Source organism: Rhinoderma darwinii, chromosome 4, assembly GCF_050947455.1.
Source record: "Rhinoderma darwinii isolate aRhiDar2 chromosome 4, aRhiDar2.hap1, whole genome shotgun sequence".
NCBI classification, from domain to species: domain Eukaryota; kingdom Metazoa; phylum Chordata; class Amphibia; order Anura; family Rhinodermatidae; genus Rhinoderma; species Rhinoderma darwinii.
The window spans coordinates 172,856,522-172,876,395 of NC_134690.1; the positions used below are offsets into that span (position 1 = coordinate 172,856,522).

Here is a 19,874-nt window from a genome sequence, read left to right on the forward strand (position 1 = left end):
GGGGCTGCTGTGTGGCGCCATTTACGGGGGTACTGCTTCAAATCTACAGGGGGTACTGCTTCAAATCTACAGGGGGTACTGCGTGGCGCTATCTACAGGGGAAGGGAGTAGCGCTATCTACAGGGGGCACTGTGGCACATTCTACAGGGGGCGCTTTGAGATCTACAGGGGGTACTGTTTCATTATCTACACATGAAAAATGTGTCAAACGGAAAACACGGAACGGCTACAAAACCGATGCAAAACACCCCTCAAAAACTAACCTAGACGGCCATTTTTATCGTCCGACACCCGAACCCTATTGTGTGAATTGAAACCGCAATGCCGGTGGGGTGGGTAGAAGATGCGGGGTGGGATTGGGAAGCTGTAAAGGTGCCAAAAACTAGCTACTCCCTGAAGTTAGGGCTAGTGTTTGGCATCTTTGCAGGCTCACAAGGCTGCGTCGAAGATTTTACCTGAGGTGAGTGGATAGCAGCTGCCTTCTAGGCTCTCTGTGCCGGCCTTGGCGCTACACTGAATATTTCACACGTGACATTACAATGTGAGTGTCAGACTTCAGTGTAGCGCCAACGCCGGAGCAGAGGAGAGCCTGACATGGTACACAACATGTATCGAATCGCGGCAAAAAAAGCGTTAAACGCGTTTCCGTGGCAAAAACCGCGGCAAAAAAAACTCTGTGAACAGGGCCTAAAACATTCAGAAAAATGTGCCTCCTGATAGAAAAAGATTGAGAAGTTCACCTAAATATTAATAGATGATGCAACCCGCAAATGGCTTTCTTATGTAACTAATAGATATGGTTTAAAGGAGTTATCTGGGATTGTAAAATTTATGGGCTATTCATAGGATAGACCATCAGTATTCGATCGGTGGAGGTCTGACTCTCAGCACCCCAGCTGATCACCTGTTTGAAAGGGGTTGCGGCGCTAGTATGAGCGCTGCAGCCTCTTTATCGTATGATACTTTCAACCCACCGTTACTTTGATAGTGGCTGTGCAAGGTATTGCAGCACTGTCCTATTCACTTGAAATACCTTGCGCTGCCGCTATTAATGTAACAGCGCGTGCAAGTACGAAGATAAACAAAATAATGTAAACGTTAAAGAGGCTGCAGCGCTAGTAGGAGCGCTACGTGGCCCTTTCTGCTCATGGTCGGAGACTGCCGAGAGTTGGACCCCCACCAATCTAATACTGATAGTCTATCCTAAAGATAGGCCATCAATTTTGAAATCCCGGATGACCATATTAATTTTTCGGATCCCGGTGCAGATGCTTGCATGTAAGTTCTGTCTGTCTGCTCCTCTTTCCTATGTTTGTGGAAACTGTATAGTCCTCACTAAGAGGTTGCTGGTTGACAGCATGGATGTGAAATGCCCGCACTGCATGGAATATTTGTAGGAGCTCAATGTCCGCAAAGGGTTTTGGTGCTTTTTTCAATGAGTCAGGACGACTTCCAACGCCACTAGTTTTTTTTTACCACTGCAGTTGTCAAGTTCTAGGGTTCTTGACCCCCCCCCCTTTTTTTTTTTTTTGGGTGGTACAACAGTAAGCCTAGAATCAATAAGAGAATTTGCTGTAGTTTCTGCATGCTAATGAAAGTCCTGTAGAAATCTTGCAGAGAATAGAGGGCAGGCCGGATCGGTTTTATATATTTCTGTTTCTTTCATAAGACCGGATAGAATCAAGATGGAAATATATATTCGAGGAATTATTCATTTTCTATGATTTTATTGTCCCTTATTGTCGTATCTAACGGCCACGTATTTAATTCTAGACCTTGTGGGGGACCCTATGCAGCAGCACATGAGATGAGCAAAACCACACAGCCTATAGGAGGACCCCCTACTGCCCCTTCCCCTGGACTCCCACAGGTAAGTGTTCCAGCTTGAAACACAAGTCTTTCTGTATTTTCTACAACCGCATGCTGCGAGGAAGACTACTGTACTGGGAAATTATCAACAGCCCAGGTGAAGTTACTTGCAGTTTGTGGGAAGTATTAGTAGTTTTGTTCATAATCTATTGAATTTTGCATAATGGTGCACTGGGACAAACACAGATTTCTACTAATAATACTTGCCATAGATGAACCATAAAAAAAATGTGCACACAGGGCATATGAAGAGGCAGGGAATTTTAGGCAAAACTAGGAAAGTTTATTTTTGCATTTAAATGTAATCGCTAATTTGGTTTCTTACATTACATTTCATTCCAGTCAGCATTCCCCACTGCACCCACGGCCCCTGTGGTGTTTGGGCCTCCACAGACTCCACAAATGAATACACAGTCTCAACCTCGACAGGTAAGTGGCTTAAGTCTAGTGGCAGGACAAATATAAATAAATAGGCTACACGCACATGTTGCGTATTTTGCTACAGAAAATACACGGTGAAAGCACAAGAAATTCGCAGGGACAAAACGCACCAGAAAGTCAGTTTTTTATTGTTTTTTTTGCGTTTTCGGTACGGTTTTTACGTTTTGCTGCAAAAATAGCTGCGTCTTCATTCTGCGGGTTTTGCTGCGTATTTCTTTAGAACTACAGGGATAAAATTCGCTAGCGGAATCGCAAGAAATTTACATGCTGTAGTTTTGAAAATAAACACTGTGGGTCAATTTACGTAACGCAAAATACTGCACCGTGGACATGAGATCGCCTGGAATCGAATATACTTTGCTGGTACTGTATTATGCTGTGGTTTTGCTGCACGCAAATACGCGGCAAAACCACACGTAATACACAACGTTTGCATTCCGGTCAAAAGGAAACCGTGATAAAACGGAACTTTTAGCATGAGAGAACCCATTGTCCTAAGCCTTGTTACAAGTTGACACCCTCACTTGTGTATATTCACAGTATTAAGGTCAACAAGAGTTATTTTTGTGCAGTTTCTTAGGCGGCTCATGACAACCGCCCCTTGGAAAAGAACAGGGCATGCCTTGGCAGAGGCCTGCTGGAAGACCATCTCTGGGCAAAAGTTTCATTTTCAGTTATTGCCTGGAGTTTCTTTTTAAGAACTTGGTAAGCGGACTGTCTGTTTAACCCCTTAAGGACGCAGCCAATTTTGGCCTTGAAGACAGAACAATTTTTTTTATATTTCCCTCTTTGCGTCCCGATGCTCATTTTTATTTTTTTGCACGACATAGACTTGGTTTTTTTCGGGACTAGTTGTACTTAATGTAATTGTACCAAAAGATGGTACCTACATAATCGTTTAATTAAAAATTTTTATTTTGGCGAAAATGCAGAAACAAAGCAGTTCCGCAGCGGGTTTAATATTGTTTTTTGTTTGTTTTTTTTTACACCATACACCGATCATCATAAATGTTATACATTTGTTGTACAGGTTGTTACGGTCGCCACGACCGTAACAAACTGTATAACAAATGTATAATATTATTTATGATCGGTGTATGGTGTAAAAAAAAAAAAATATATATATTAAAACCGCTGCGGAACTGCTTTGTTTCTGCATTTTCGGGAAAATAAAAATTTGGTATCGCCACGATACTAAATGTCTAGTTCATGTTTTGGGACTTATTTGAAAAAATGTATTCATTATAAATGTGTTTGTTTTTTTTTTACTTTTTTATTTATTTATCATAGAAAATTTTTTAATACATTTAACTTTTTTTTTTTTTAATCCCATAAAGGGATTTTTCATTTTTATTTTTTAACTGTAATGTCCTGGCATATATCTATATGCCAGTACATTAGCCTGTGTACTGATTTGTACACAGGCAGTTGTTAGGGCATACCTCAGTATGCCCTGACAACAGGAAATATGTTCAGACAGCTCTGGGGGTCCTTCAATGGACCCTGGGGGTCCTTCAATGGACCCTGGGCTGTCTGGCCATAAAAGTTATGAGCTTTGGTCGCGATTAAAGTGCAGTCCCCCTTGAACGCCCGGATCAGCTTTTATCGTGGCATTCAAGGGGTTAACGACAGAGGATATTTCTCCTTTTCGCTGTTAGAGTGGGGCTGTGTATTACAGCCGTTGCCCCGCTCGCGATCGCGCTCAGAGACGGCTGTCACACAGGACGAGAATGCTCGTCCTAATGCGTGAAGTACACGCCGCTCAGGATGAGCATTATCGTCCTGTGTCGGCAACTAGTTAATGGGCTTGTCAAGCATTGCGTCACAAGTAAAGAGGCAGGTACTGTAGGGAGCATATTCCTAGGAATAGGTTTTATAGCCTTTACTTACCAGATTGGTGGATAAAGTCTTTACCGCCAATCACTGGCTTTTTCTGTGCATAGCACTTTTTTATCCTTTCGCTGTACTTAAAATGGTTATGTCCATGTTAGTATTTCCTTTCCAGTGTGTTTCACACCACACCTTTACCCACTATATGTTCTCAATTGTTTTGTGTACTGAGTCTAATATCCTGGCTGCATGTGTTTTTTTTATGCCTTGGCAACTTCCCCCTTCTGTTACTAATCTCTTCTGATCACCCCATCTTGGGTCGATTTTCACGTTTATCTCCTTCCACCCTCTGCTTCCTTTTTCTGCTGCTGCTTCTAACAGGCAGGATTCAGATCTATTCAGGTAATCCTTTCATTTGTCTTAGACCATACCACCTAATTGCTGTTCTCAATGAAGCAAAGTAGAGGATATTGTATTTTAAGAAACACTGTTTTGCCTGTAATATTGGATGAATATTGGTTTAATACCGAGAACTCAAAAGGTCTCCAATCTGTCATATGCCTTACATGCCACCTCTACTCCGCATTCATGCATTTTCCCCCAATGGTGATCCTCATAGTTGGTGACATACTTCCCTGCATTCACAGTAGTATGTCATTTATGTTCTGTACACATTAGCGTTGGGACACCATGACAACCCCGATGGACCCCATTATCAATGGGATCAGATGTGAACAGAGCCTTATACGTGGCAGAATATTCCTGCATGTAGGCAGAGTAGAGATGTGGGGGTGGGTGGAACAGCCAAAACACCTGCAAAAACGTAATGTTTGAATTTAATTTGTGTTTCTTTGAGGGTATGTTCACACGGCTTATTTATTTTCAGCCGTTTTTTGGGCCATAAACGCCCCAAAAAAAGGAAGCTGAACGCCTCCAAACATCTGACCATTGATTTCAATGTTCCGACGGGGCGTTTTTTTACGCAGGCGTTACAAAAACTGGAGCGTAGAAAAAGGCCCCGCAAAAAAAGCGTATGTTACTTCTTGAGCCGTTTTTCATTGTCAATAGAAAAACCGCTCCAAAAACTGCCTCAGAAAACGTTTGCTTAAAAAAAGGCTTAAAATCTGAGGCTGTTTTCCCATGAAACCAGCTCTGTATCTTACAGCCGCTTTTAGTTTAGCGTCTGAACATACCCGAACAGGTCACGTACAGTTAGAATATCTTTCCATCAATATAGTTTCTTGACCTGTGTTAAAATAGGGAAAAGTAATGGGCCGTATTCTCATGTGGCGGGTTAGTTGCTGATTATTCTGTGCAGAATGTGCTTTGAATATCTGAAAAAAACAACAAAATCATGTAAATTGGCTTTATTATACACATATGCAGCAACTTTTTTTTTATTCTTAAATTTATAACATTGCTCAAATGCATCTAAGGATTTTCTTTGGATTCAACCTTATAAAATTTTCCATTTGGGTACATGGCTATACAAGCATTTTTTTATTTTATTTGTCGGTTAGCAGTTTGAATATATTCTATGTGTCCTAGTAAAACAACACTCCCGTTATTACAGTTGAGTTTTTTTGCCCTTTTTTCAGGGCTGGGTTCACAGTGTTATTTTTTGCAGGAGGAAAATCTGCCTCAAAATTCCGTTTGGAATTTTGAGGCAGATTTTACTCTGCCTACATGCCGGTTTTCACAACGTTTTTCGTGGTGTTTTGTGCCTGCGGCCATTGAGCGCAGCGGACATAACACTGCGAAATACGCTTTCTCTGCCTCCCATTGATGTCAATGGGAGGGCGGTGGCGTAAACGCCCGAAGATATGGCTTGTCCCGCGAGCCAGTTTTTCCACTCGCGGGAAAAAAAAACAACTCCGCCTCCCATTGAAATCAATGGGAGGCATTTTCGGCCGTTGTTTGGCTCGTTTTCCGTGTCAAAAAAGTGTCAAAAAACTCAGTGTGAACTGGCCCTTATTTGGTGAATGTTTTCTAATTCTTCTACTCTCTCTCACCAGCATTACTATCCGAGCAGGACACAACCTCCTAGCACCGCCACTAGAGTTCAGACTGGATCTACAGCTCGTGCAGTGGCTCCTACCCATGTGTACCCCGCTGGTTCCCAGGTGATGATGATACCCTCACAATTATCCTACACTTCCCAGGGCTACTATATTCAAGGACAGGTTAGTCCACTGCTTTTTTTCCCCTGATCCCTGCTTGTCATGGTCGGTCCCGCCCCCCCCTTTCCTCTTCTGCATGTGCTCGATGTCCCTAAAACATTTAGTTTGATGCATATTTCTTTTAAGGGTCGCTCTTATGTGATGCCCACACAACAGTATCCTGTACAACCTGGCGCTCCTGGATTCTTTCCTAGTGCCAGCCCCACAGAGTACGGCACCTACGGTAAGTGTTGATAAGCAGTTCTGATATGGAGACCTAAATAACTTAAAGGGAACCTGTCAGAACATTCATGCTGCCCTAACCGCAGGGAGCATTGTTTAGTGACAAGTACCCTGATTCTATTAATTTATGCCTGGTACAGCTTTGACAGGTCTCTCCCTATTTGTCTAGGGAGAGACTGGTCATTCAAGTGAGGCAGAGCGAAGCCAGAGGGGAGCTGCCCAGCCGACATATCTCCCCGTGCTTGAGCCATGAGCCAATGTTCACTATGATTTCTCTAAAACGCTGCAGTGCTTAAAGCCTTGTTCACACGGCGCTCCCAATAAACCACCATGTAAACGTGTCAAACACTAGTGTTATATGCAGATGACACACTGGTATACCTGGCGGATGATGGTCCTTCCCTGGCTTCTGTTAGGCCAGAAAAATCTCCAAATGTATCAGTTCTGTCTGTGAATTGGGCTAAATCAGTTATGTATCCCCTTACTCCTGGATATTGCTCCTGACGGAGCCTCCCTGTACCATTGCATATAGTCTCCCAATTGACCTACCTGGGGATTAAGGTTTCCCTTTATTAAGATATGGTGAGCTTAACTTTGACCCTTTGGCTGTGGTTACTAAAAAGCAGCTTTGAACACCTGGTAAAATCTCCCTTTATCTTTGTATGGCAGGATTAATCTATTTTAAATGATATACCGTGTTTCCCCGATAGTAAGACACCCCCGATTGTAAGACGTATCGGGGGTTTCAGGGGGGTCGGCTAATATAAGCCGTACCCCGAAAGTAAGACATATGTCTTACTTTCGGGGAAACACGGGGGTATTGCCGCCACCCTCTCTATACGTCACCGCGCCGTCCTGTGATGGCGCGGGTACCGAGACTGTACCCATGCGATCAGCGGCAGGAGCACGGCTGTTATACACAGCCTGGCTCCTGCTGCAACTGCCGGAATCGAAGCGCGCGCCGATTCCGGCAGTTTAACCCATTAAATGCCGCTGTCAATAGTGACAGCGGCATTTAATGTGTTTAACAGAGGGGGGAGCCCCCTCTGTCACCCGATCGGCGCCCCCGCAAACAAATCGCGGGTCGCCGTCGGGTTTCCATGACAGCCGGGGGTCTAACAAAGACCCCCAGGTCTGCCTTCAGCATCTGCCTGTTAGGCGATGCCGGAGGCATGACCTAATAGGTTGCCTGTCAGTTTTACACTGACAGGCAATAATGCTTCGGTATACTAAGTATACCAAAGCATTATATATGCGATCGGCACATCGCATAGTGAAGTCCCCTGGTGGGACTAAAAAAAAAAATGTAAAACCGTTAAATAAAGTTTGTGAAAAAATAAATAAAAATAATTCGACAATTTTTTTCCAATATAAGACATACCCCGAAAGTAAGACATAGTGGGGCTTTTGGGGATAAAAAGAAAGTAAGACACTGTCTTACTTTCGGGGAAACACGGTACCTACCTAAATTTCTGTACTTATTTCATGCTTGTCCTATTGTGTTGTCTAAAAAAAAAATTAAATAGCGACTGTTTTATGATCCTTTTATTGGCAGGGTGTCGTTCCTAGGTACAGTCTTAGTGTACTGCAAGCCCCTAAACGCATGGGGGGAATGGCGCCGCCAAACCTTCATATGTACTGCTTAGCTTCTCAACTGGTGATTGCACGTTGGTGGATAGATATAGATCTGAGTAATGCAGCCACTGCACTGGCGGGTGCACTTATGACTTCTTATGAAAGTCTGACTAACTTGCTATATAGATTTAAATCCCTGGGTTGTGCACCCTTACCACTCCGGACGGCGGCTGTAGCCTGGACGGTGGCACACACTGTGAAGGTCCATACTCCCCTAGAACTCAGTTATGGAATAATCCTTGGTTGTCCCATCTTGAGTCCCTACTGGGAGCAGTGATTTGGTCGGGGACGATGGTCAAGTGTATAATGCAGACCCTGGCTTTGTATCCTTTTCTGAACTTAAGGATAGATTTAAAATTTCAGGGAAAGCCTTTTTTCATTACTTCCAGTTACGGCATGCTTGGTGTGCCCAATTTGGCTCTGTCACCTCAGGTAGGTTTCTCTAGGCTGGAGAACCACCTTGGCGCTCCAGACTGTTCAAAGGTCCTTACACAAATATACACTTTAATGGTATCCCGTGGCCATAGACCCTTTGATAAGGCATTTCTGCGATGGAGGGGAGATGTCCCTGATCTGGCAGAGGAAGGATGTGGAACTTTTCCTTTTTTGACTGGGTTGTAAGTGTAAGGGATTTTCTGATACAATCTCTGTTTTTACATCAGATTTATTGCACACCAGTCAGACTCCAGAAGATTGGAGCATTCACTTCGGATAGTAGTTTTAGATGCCAGTCAGATGTTGGTACTTATATGCATTGTGTGTGGGTGTGTCCCAGGATTTCCCCCCTTTTGGTCGGAGGTAGTGGAGTTCTTTTATACCCACTTTGAATTTCCACGACTTCTTACCCTCAGATGTGCCTTTTGGGCATCATGAATGAAATGATACAAAACCATTATAAGATATTTTTTCGTTTTTGTTCTCTTTTGTGCCAGAAAGATTGTGATTATGCTTGTAAAAATACGAAGGGTCCAAATTTGGTACACTGGAGGCACTTGGTGAATAAATATATACCTATGTACCAAAAACTGTATATTAGCAGAAAATGTCCAGATAAATTTGGTAAGATCTGGTCCAGGTGGTTGGAGACTTCAGAAACCGCAGTTTAGATGTTACTGGCACGGGCGGCGGAGATTTGGGGGGGGGGGTGGGGAAGATTAGAGCAGAGGGATGAATGTGTGTGTGAATGTCAGTTCTGATGTGCTAGGCATTAAACTATGGTAATTTTCTATATATCCTTCATATGCACTGTATCTGTTATGGATTACCATTCTTTTTGTTGTATTGATACCTCTCAGCATGTCTTCTGTTTTGTATTGTTTGACTTTTTGTACACGTTTGCACTACAAGAGATTTGAAAATAAAGCCTTTAAGAAAATAAAAAAAAATATAGCGTTTTTGTGAAGCGCTTTTTCAAATACAGGTGTTTTTGACAAGTGTCACGTTGATTTACGCATTTTCAGACCGTTTTTTTGGCGTGTAATTAGGTCTCCGATTTGATTATGGGAATTAGGCACGTTTTCGGAGCGTTTTACCTGACGCTGTTTTTTTTCTTCTCTACATTACGCAGTTTTTAAACCCGCGAGCGTAAAAAAACCCATGTCGTATGCACCACAATGCGTTTTACCATTGATGTCAATAGGAAGCTTAAAGCATGCGTTTTACCATTGATGTCAATAGGAAGCTTAAAGCATGTGTTTTACCATTGATGTCAATAGGAAGCTTAAAGCATGCGTTTTACCATTGATGTCAATAGGAAGCTTAAAGCATGCGTTTTACCATTGATGTCAATAGGAAGCTTAAAGCATGTGTTTTTGGCACGTAAATCGGTGCAAAAATGCGTTGAATACTTGCCGTGTGAACAAGGCCTCAGAGTAAAATACTTTAATGGGATTAGGGGAGCGGTCACACAGTTGGGGCAGCATGAACATGGTGACGTGTTCCCTTATAAAACTGAAAAGCATAGAAGATTTGCTTATGCTGGTGAAGTAACTAGTGGGAGGGAGCCAGAGATAAAATTTGCTTTTAACCCCTTCCCTCCGCAGCCCTTCGGATTTTCACTGTTAACACGGACAACTTATTTATTTTTCCATCAATATTGCCGCATGAGGGCTTGTTTCTTGCGGGACGAGTTGTTGATTTTCACAGCACCATTTTTTTTGTACCATATAATGTAGTGGGAAATGAGAAAAAAAATATGTGGGGTGGAATAGGAAAAAAACAGCAATTCCTCAATCTTCTGGGTGGTTTTGTTTTTACGGTGTTCACCGTGCAGTAAAAACGGCATGTTATCTTTATACTGCGGGTCAATACGATTACAGCGACACCAAATGATATCGTTTTCTTTGTTTTACTGTTTTTACAAGGAAAAAACTGATTGTTAAAGTTATGGCTCTCGAAATATGGCAATAACACTAATTTTATTATTTTTCCGTCTATTTAGCGGTATGGGGGCTTATTTTTTGCGGGGGGGGGGCTGTAGTTTATATTGGTACCATGACACTTTTTGATCACCTTTTTATTTCACTTTTTGTGGGGGATGAAGTGACCAAAAAAAAAACAATTCTGTTTTTTTTTTTTTATTTACAGCGTTCTATATTGTAATAGTTCAGACTTACGGATGCGTCGATACCAGTTATGTTAGTTTTTTTATTTTTTTTACATTGTGCTTGAGGGAAAATGGGGAAAAAGGGGTTTTTTGAACTTAACATTTTTTGATTTATTAACAAAACTTTATTTTACAGTTTTGTTTTTTTTAACTTGTCCCCTTACTTTAATGGGTTAAACAAGTGGGATACCGCTCGTTACTTGGAAGTGTTGTCTGTAACAGCCGACACACTCGCTCTATGGAGCGGGCTCCGCCCGTGAGCCCGCTCCATACTCCCCCACCTGTCGTGCACCGTATATATACGGCGGATGTCGGGAAGGGGCTAAGAGGGAATGCATTTTTTTTTTAATAGTTTCTTTCTAGTTGAACATACACAAACTTACATACCATTTTCTTTGAGATTATGGGGAGGTCATCTTGCCTGAGCTGCTTCAACAGCAGATCCAGAGATTTGCTTTAAGGCAGCCATCTGGACATAAGTAAATGAAGTCCGAAAGCAACCTGACTAATAGAAATCTAGTCAGCCGTGTAGCCAGACAGTCGGGAAAGCTAGTAGAATGCTTGGCTACCTAGCTAGAGGTATAAACAGTAGAAAGAGGGACATTTATGCCACTCTAGTGAGACCACATTTGGAATACGGTGTTTAGTTCTGTAGATCGCCTCTATAAAAAGACATTGATAAAATTAGAACCGTTCCAAAGATGGCAAAAAAAATGATGGCTAAGCATAAAGCTGATCAGGAAAGACTTTGGCATCAATAATTAAGATCAACAAGAATTACCAAACGAAACAAAAAATCATTGCTTTCAGATTCTCTAGATATAGTGTGTGATAAATATGCCGCACGATCGTAGTGTCTTTAATCTTGAATGCGATAATAGAAATGGATTTTACTAGTTTTTGTTTTACTTTAGCTTCCTTTTTGGCTGACTTATTTGGGAGTGCACCTATTCTATTTGTAACAGGTGCTTTAGCTGTGTGATCTCTTCAGCTGCTCTCTGCACCTCCCCCTTCATAATGTTTATATGATCAAGCGTTGACTATATTTAGTTCAGTGTAGCTAGAATGTAGACGGGAAGCTCGGAGTGTTTTTGGTGGGGCAGTGATCTGCACATCCAGTGAGTTTGACAGCTCGCAGTTGAGCTTTCTGATGAGGGGTGCTATAAACGTGTCTGAATTTTAGATTTGTGGGGTGATCACAGATACTTTTCAATCTCCTATTTGATTTGTCTGACTGTTGACTCTTCTTTTCTTTAAAATAGCTGGAGCGTATTACCCGGCTCAGCAGCAGTTTCCTCCGGGGGTACCAGGAGCTCAAGTGATGATTAATCAGCAACAAAGTATTCCTACAAAAAGAGAGCGGAAGACGGTGAGTTTATGGGGGTTCAGAGCGTTGTAGGCGATGACTTGTTTTCTGGTCCTCTAGGCTGCGGGTCTTAGCGCATCTGTAGCCATGCGTAAAATTACTATTTATAGTCTATATTGCGTTAAAGGGGGTTGTCCAATTTTTATTTATAGATTAGGAAATCATAGTCTTCTAATATACATGTATATTAAACTCTGCTTACAAGCCTTTCTTATCGCAATAGTCTTTGTAAAAATAAAATGGTATAGCCCACAGATTAGTTCATAGTAATACACCCATAGGGGAACTGAATGAACTAGACATGGCGTCAGTCATGTGACCCACCTCCCACACATGTGACCATTCAGGTAACACTGTCCAGGTATAGAACAGGTGAATAATAGAAGTTATAAAGTATTTCGACCTTCAGCAACATCTCATCATGTCTGTCAGTCTCTGTGAGGAGCAACTTTTACGTCGTTCTGTCTCTGCAGGTTTTGTTTTTTTACAGTTCACTTTATTAACATGACGACCTCACATAGACAGGCACCCAGTTCATAGAACTAAATACACACACTGTGACATAGTTGTTCATCATTCCACCATTAGTCCAATTTGCTGAGCCCATGGATGTGTCCTCTATGTTGCCCCCAACACGTGTAAGGCGGTGTTCACATCTGCGTTTTCACTTTACATTGTCCTGCTCTCTTAGGAAAGATACCGGATCACATGACTGACACCATCGGAGACTAACCTGGATTCTGTCATACATAGCTTGGTGTCATCTGCAAAAATAGAAATGGTGCTATTAATCCTATCCTCGATCATGTCACTATTTTGTCTAGTAAAAGCAACGGATTCTGTGATCGAGGCTTCTGCCGCAGATGTGAACAAGCCTTACCTAGTTACTAACTGAATGCTAGTGGGTCACGTGCTGACGCCATGTTAGGTCCTATTCATTTAGCACATGGATACATTACACAGGACTGATCTGTGGATTTGAAGAGGACCTGTCACCTCTCCTGACCTGTGTTTTAGTATATTATATTCCTGCGGCCATAAAGGGTGTATTCATTCATGGCTGCATGGTTTTGCAGGCAAAAGGTAGTTTTACAAGAAACCGCGTGTTGCTGCTAACAGCCAATATCACAATGGTGCGACTTTTGGCCGCATAGAGGCTGGGTCAGTGCCGTCCGTGTGGCCTTACTCAGAGATGCATGCTGCATATGCTTCCATTGTATAGTCTGTTAATGAATCGTGAAACTAAGTGTGGCACTTCAGACATGACATGTTCGTGTTGTAAAGCATGTTTTAGTTAAATAGTCTTTCAAACGTGGAAGTGTAAAAGGATGACGGGTGCGATTGTCAAGTTTGATTAAAAACAAAGCGGCGTGGGTCCTGTAATTCAGGCTGCAATAGATTATAGTGACACATTACCTGCTTGCTGGGTGTTGCCTTACTTAGCATTACGTAGGCTTGTAAAGGTGACCTCAAAATAACTCAGGGCTGGGGAATTTACAAGGAAAAGTCATTACATCTGATACTCTGCCCGGTAGCATCTTAACCCCTTAATAACCAGCCTATTTTAGACCTTAATGACCAAGCAATTTTTTAAGTTTTTCCATCGTCGCATTCCAAGAGCTATAACTTTTTTATTTTTGCGTCGACATAGCTGTATAAGGTCTTGTTTTTTTGCGGGACAAGTTGTATTTTTTAATAGCACCATTTTGAGGTACATATTATTTATTGATTAACTTTTTTTGGGGGGGGGGGATAGAAAAAAATCTGAAATTTCGCCCCCCTTTTTTGCGTCCTAAATCTACGCCGTTTACCGTGTGCTATAAATAACACAATATCTTTATTCTACGGGTTGTTACGATTGCAACGATACCAAATTTGTATAGTTTTTGTATGTTTTACTACTTTTACACAGTAAAAACGCTTTTTTTTTTTCAAAATTATTTGTTTTTGGGTCTCCATATTTGAAGAGCCGTAACGGTTTTATTTTTTCGCCGATGCAGCTGTATGAGGGCTTTTTTTTGCGGGACGACTTGTAGTTTTTATTGGTACCATTTTGGAGTAGATGCGACTTTTTGATCAATTTTTAATCACATTTTTTTAAAGTCAGGATTCAGAGAAAGCGGCAATTTTTCCATCTTTTTTTATAACATTTTTTACGGCGTTCACCGAGCGGGTTAAATAATGTTATAGCTTTATAGTCGGGGTTGTTATGGACGCGGCGATACCAAATATGTGTAACTTTTTTTTACTTTATTTCGGTTTTTTAATACTAAAGCAGTTTGTAAGGGGAAAAAGTGGGTTTTTCTTTTTTTTTCACATTTTTTTTAATTAACTTATTAAACTTTTTTTTTTTACTTTTTTACTAGTCCCACTAGTAAATTCTCCGATCGCTATTATAATACACTGCAATACTTTTGTATTGCAGTGTATTATGCATGTCCGTTCAAAACGGACAGGCATCTGCTAGGTCATGCCAGAGGCATGACCTAGCAAGCATACACTACAGGCAGACCTGGGGGCCTTTATTAGGCCCCCGGCTGCCATCGCAGACACTCCGCGATCTTATCGCCGGGTGTCGGTGGGAGAGAGAGGGAGCTCCCTGCTCCGCATCTGAGGGGTTAAACGGGTGAGATCGATACTAATATCGATCTCACCTGGCAGAGCAGGGACGCTGAGAGCAGGGAGATTTGACAGCTCCCTGCTCTGTTTACTTATTCCGATGCCGTGACGTAAAAAGTCTATGGCATCGGAATAAGGCTCGTTGGTGACCGACGTAAAAAGACTATGGGCCGGTCACTAACTGGTTAAACATAATAATCACTACATAGATATTATATCGGGTGAGGTTCGTGTTATTTTCTGGGCAACTGTCTTCTGCTTTGGATGCAGTTTCTTTCTATTTACACCAACTCTAGCCCCTAAATTTCTCGATTGTACCATTGGGGGATACCGCACCATGGAATAGGTCATTGCTACTAGGAGGCAGGCACTAGGTCGGAGGAATACACTCTCCACAGGCACGGAGCTGCAGCTACCAGACTTTGATGCACACAGTCACCACATTTTAACAGGTTCACTCTTTGGCTGCTTCTGATACCAGTCTGGTTTGGAAGGTGCTACAGGCATCTGTTTTTTTTCCTTCTATTTTTTTTTCTCCTTTATTGATCTTCCCACCATTTGGGGCAGCTTTAGGTTGCCCCATGGTGCTGTCGTCCCCCCTCCCCCAATTATATAAATGAGAGAATTGGATTTTGGTACTCTCTGAAATTTTTTTGATGTATTCGTTAGGGGACACAGATCCTGCTCTCGTTTGGTTTGTTCCAGGCCCGGGACCTGTTGTTCTGACTTTTTCCCAGGGCCGTGGCATATGTTTTTTTTGTCTTTTACTACTGCTTCTGTACAAACCGATATTAGTTCAGTGTCTCTGGGGAGGGTATGGCCTGCCTGGCAGGATCCAAGACTTTTCCTGCCTGGTTTCGGCCTCCTAGTACTAGAGCCTATACTATGGTGCTGTCTCCCCCAATGAATACAAGAAAACGGTTTTTATGGTGTGTACATAAATCCAATTTTCTAGTCTTTTCACAACATCTTTACTTCATGCTTTCTTTACTTCTCTCATAACTTTTTTTTTTTTTTTTTTTTTTTTTGCCTCAGCCTGTTTTACGGATAGATTTGTTTTCCACATTTTTACTACTTCGTTGCACTCACATTGTAAAGTGTTAGCTGTCCCAGCATAAACACAGAATACAGTTTACAGCCGGACTTAATGTCCTGCTTGACTGACCTTTTATCATTACATTGCTGTATCCGTGCACAGTGACTGGATGAAACCACTTTATAGCTTCAAAGCTTTGCTCTTGGTTTTTGTTTTTTTTACCTCCGTGCCTCGGTCCTTTGCCTGAGTTCGGATTCGGCCGCTATCCAGAGAGACTTGGCTTTTGTTCATTTCCCTTACAGCATATGGCAATGTTCCCTCTCCACGTGGCTGTTGCTGGGTCCCAGAAGTTTTTCACATTTCTTCCGATGCTTAAACCAGTCTTGTTAAATGTAACGTTCTTAAATAAGTGACACCGCAAAAAAAGTTATCTTGTGTGCTTATTTTAACCTATTAACAGATGGTTTCATAGGTCTCTTCAATTAGGATATCCATTTTTAATTTTTAAAGCTCATATGGTTTAATAAATTAAACCATAAATGTATACATTTTATTTATAAATCAGATAAGGATTAGAGATCCCAACCAAGGAGGAAAAGACGTTACAGAAGAAATTTTGTCAGGAGGAAGGACATCATCGACACCCACGCCTCCACAGGTAATCCTTAACCCCCTTACAAAAGCTGCATTATGGACGTGCTAAGCTTGGCTGTACACCGTTTTAGGATGTTTGGTTTACTTGGCCAATCAGAAAGTAATGTAATTTAAGATCTTGGCTTTAAAATACTTTGGGGGTTGGGGTTGGTATTGTCAGATAATAAGTATGTAGAGAGCAGCAATGTAGCATTATGGTGAGCGCTTTAATGACCCGTGATCGAAGGCTTGTATAGGACTTCACTTTGCTACTATCTTGTGATAACTTGCTGCAATTGTTGCACTTTGTTTTTTCATTGAGTTGGTATGATAAATGTTAGTGCTTATGCATATTCCTCTTTTAGTCTGTAGTTGGAGGCTCTGACGTGCAGGCGAATGGAGAGAGTGTTCATGTGCCTATTGTAGTGCGCCCAGGTAAGCAGAAAAATACAATTTAACTATATGGACTGTGGGCTTTTTCTAATGCAAATTTTGGCATTGTAGTATGAGCTAGGAAGAGTTTGAAAAGGAACCAGTGACATGGTACATACTGTCTGATCTGCGAGCAGCAGGATGAGCAGAGTAGATTGATATATAGCTTTCTGTGAAAAGACTCTGTATAACCTGTATTTATTGATCTAAATCTCTGCTCACGCTAGAGGGTGGCCTCAACCACTTTAGTTGTCAATCTACGGGACTCTTAAATCCATTCTTTGCACCAAGTTTGATGTATAAGCCAGAATAAGCTCCCAACGCCGGCTGTGATCGATGCCTTAACAGTGGCAACAGTCACCATAGACTGATAAGTCATAATCTGGATAACCGACAGATAATAAACTATTAAAATCCCATGGCGTACACATTAAACAGATGCCTATAAACTATAGGCTCCCGTGTTTAAAAAGACGAAACGCATATACCGCACGCTAGCTTTTCTGACAAACATGTTAAACGTAGTTAATGAACATGTGAAGGGGGGCCTAAACAGGGATTTATATCTCTAAAATACAGGTTGTATCTTCTCCCAGAAAGCTATATATCCATCTGCCCTGTACATCCTGCTCTATAACATGCTGCCAGCAGATCGGAACAGCATGTTCCACGTGACCGGTTCCCTTTAACCCCTTCCCCACATCCACCGTATAAATTCATGGCGGAAGTCGGGTGGGGGAGTATAGACCAGGCTCACAGACTAAACCCACCCCCCCCCCCCCAGAGACACGATTGCGACGGCGGTCATCATGGCAACCTGGGGATGAAGGCCCTCAGGTCTGCCATCTTTGCATACCTATTGAGCCCTGCCAGAGTTTCCAGTAAAATATTCAGTGAAAAAAAAACGACAAATTTCCCCCAAAAGCAATGTAAAAAAAAATTTAACAACTTATCGCCGCATCCCTAAAAGTCTGAAGCACAATATAACATTATTTAACCGACACGGTTAGTGCCGTTAAAAAGAAAAAAATATGAACTCCAATTGCTGTTTTTTAGTTACTGCAAAAAATGGAATAAAAAGTAATATAGCTTACCCCACAAAAAATAAGCCCTCATACCGCTCAATCAACGGAAAAATAAAGTTATGGCTTTCAGAATATGGCGGCAAAACACAAATTTCAACAATTTGTTTTTTCCTTGTAAAACACAAACAAATGATACATTTTGTATCGCCCTAATCGTTTTGACCCGCAGAATAAAGTTGACATGACATTTTTACCGCACGGGGAAAACCATAAAAACAAAACTCCGAAAAACAATAGAGGAATCCCTGTTCTGTTTTTATTTCACCCCACATAGAATATTTTTCCGGTTTCCCGGTACATTAAATGGTGCCATAAAAACTACAACTCGTCCTGCAAAATCAATCCCTCATACGGATTTATCGACAGAAAAATGAAGTTGGGGCTTTTGGAAGGTCTCTTTATGCGCACACACAAAAACAAACCGGAATAATGCTCGACTCTCAAACTCTCGCTACTTGCTTGAGGGTCCGTTCACACACACTTTCTTTACGGCAGTTTAACAGCTAAATATTATATTGCAGTGGGTGGCATTGCTGGATTTGGCTTCGTGTATATGTTTTGGTATATTTTATTCTAGACTTGGTGTAAATATATATCTATGTATTTAATTTAAATGTATTTAAAAAAAAGATATATTATTATTAGCGATGTACACCTTTTTTAAATCAAATACATTTTTTTCTATTGAATTTCTGTCTTCATGAAGTGACGGCTCTGCTGAGAGCGGGTCCTGCGGGTCTTTGACACACAGGATCTAGCTAATATTAATCACATAGATAGATATTAGCAGGATGCTGTGTATCAGAGACAGGCAGAAACCACGCTCAGCCGAGCTGTCAGTTTAGCCGAACTGACAGAAGCTGTCTCAGCCAAATCAATGTTTACGGGATACATAGTAGCTGTATCGTAAAAAATAAAAACATTTTTTAATGATTTGAAAAGTTGTGCATATAAATATTTATGATTAAACTTTTTTTTCCCCCATTAAGATGATGGCCCAAAGACCACCCAAGTGCTGACCAAGACTGCTGAGAGCCCCTCACCCTCTCCTCCTCTAGTAAATCTGAACATGGAAGTTGCTTGTGAGCAAGACTTGATGATTGATAACACTACGCCTGAGGTGTCAGCACCTTTTCTAGGGACTCTCGATTCACAGGAAGTGCCCTTGCTAGAAATCCTTTCAACTCAGGTATCCATGTTGCCAGAGGATACTACAGCTATTCAGGAGGACCCAAATCCGGTGGAAGTAAGCATTGTAGAGACAGCTATTCAACAAATAGAGCCGGTTTCTGAAGTTCCAAGTATTGAACCCCAGACAGAGTCTTTAAATCCTATCCAGACTGAGATGTCTGATTCACAGGAATGTCCTTTACCAGAAGAGGATTCTTCTGCTTCAGAGATTGACTTTCACACACAGGCTCCTTTATCCCAAATTTCATCTGAGCCCTGTTATGTAGAAGCAGAGGAGCCCGCTACAGAATCTACACCAGAGCAAAGTCCCCTGGAGAGTTTACCTGCTGAAGATCTTCAGAATACTAATGGTCTCTCTGAAGAAGTGACTGAGCCGCCTGCACAGCCAGAGGCACCAACTGTTTGCCATTCTGAGCCCTCCTTGGAGTCTCCAATTGCTCAACCAGAGGAGCTTCTAACAAATGGAGAGGGATCATCCGGCATAGAGGAAGTTGAGGCACAGGATACACAGGAATCTCATGTTAGCCCCATCGCAGAACCCGAAGAAAAGCCGGCTGACCCTACACCAGAAGTTCAAGATGTTCAAATGGAACCACCTGCTAAGCCAGAGCCGGTTGCTTTACAGACAGCACATCAGACGGCCGATGTTCCTGTGGCAGGTAATGTAATCTTCACGTTTATGGCAATGCGGTGTGATTGTCCTAAACGTCTTGATGGACGGGTTTTGCTT

The 19,874-nt window shown here is 41.9% G+C and overlaps 1 protein-coding gene across 2 annotated transcripts in view; it reads left to right on the top strand.

Moving 5' to 3' along the window:
* The window catches only part of EIF4G1 (eukaryotic translation initiation factor 4 gamma 1), a 73,199-nt gene that overhangs the window by 34,365 nt on the left and 18,960 nt on the right, over window positions 1-19,874 (top strand). The window contains exons 2-10 of one of the 2 annotated variants that reach the window (XM_075861905.1): window positions 1,774-1,870; window positions 2,212-2,298; window positions 4,522-4,542; window positions 6,156-6,323; window positions 6,447-6,543; window positions 12,045-12,151; window positions 16,369-16,461; window positions 16,802-16,871; window positions 18,943-19,803. In XM_075861905.1, the coding sequence (XP_075718020.1) occupies window positions 1,774-1,870; window positions 2,212-2,298; window positions 4,522-4,542; window positions 6,156-6,323; window positions 6,447-6,543; window positions 12,045-12,151; window positions 16,369-16,461; window positions 16,802-16,871; window positions 18,943-19,803 (1,601 nt within the window). The remainder of the gene's footprint in view (window positions 1-1,773; window positions 1,871-2,211; window positions 2,299-4,521; window positions 4,543-6,155; window positions 6,324-6,446; window positions 6,544-12,044; window positions 12,152-16,368; window positions 16,462-16,801; window positions 16,872-18,942; window positions 19,804-19,874) is intronic. The other variant, XM_075861906.1, reaches the window with a different exon arrangement.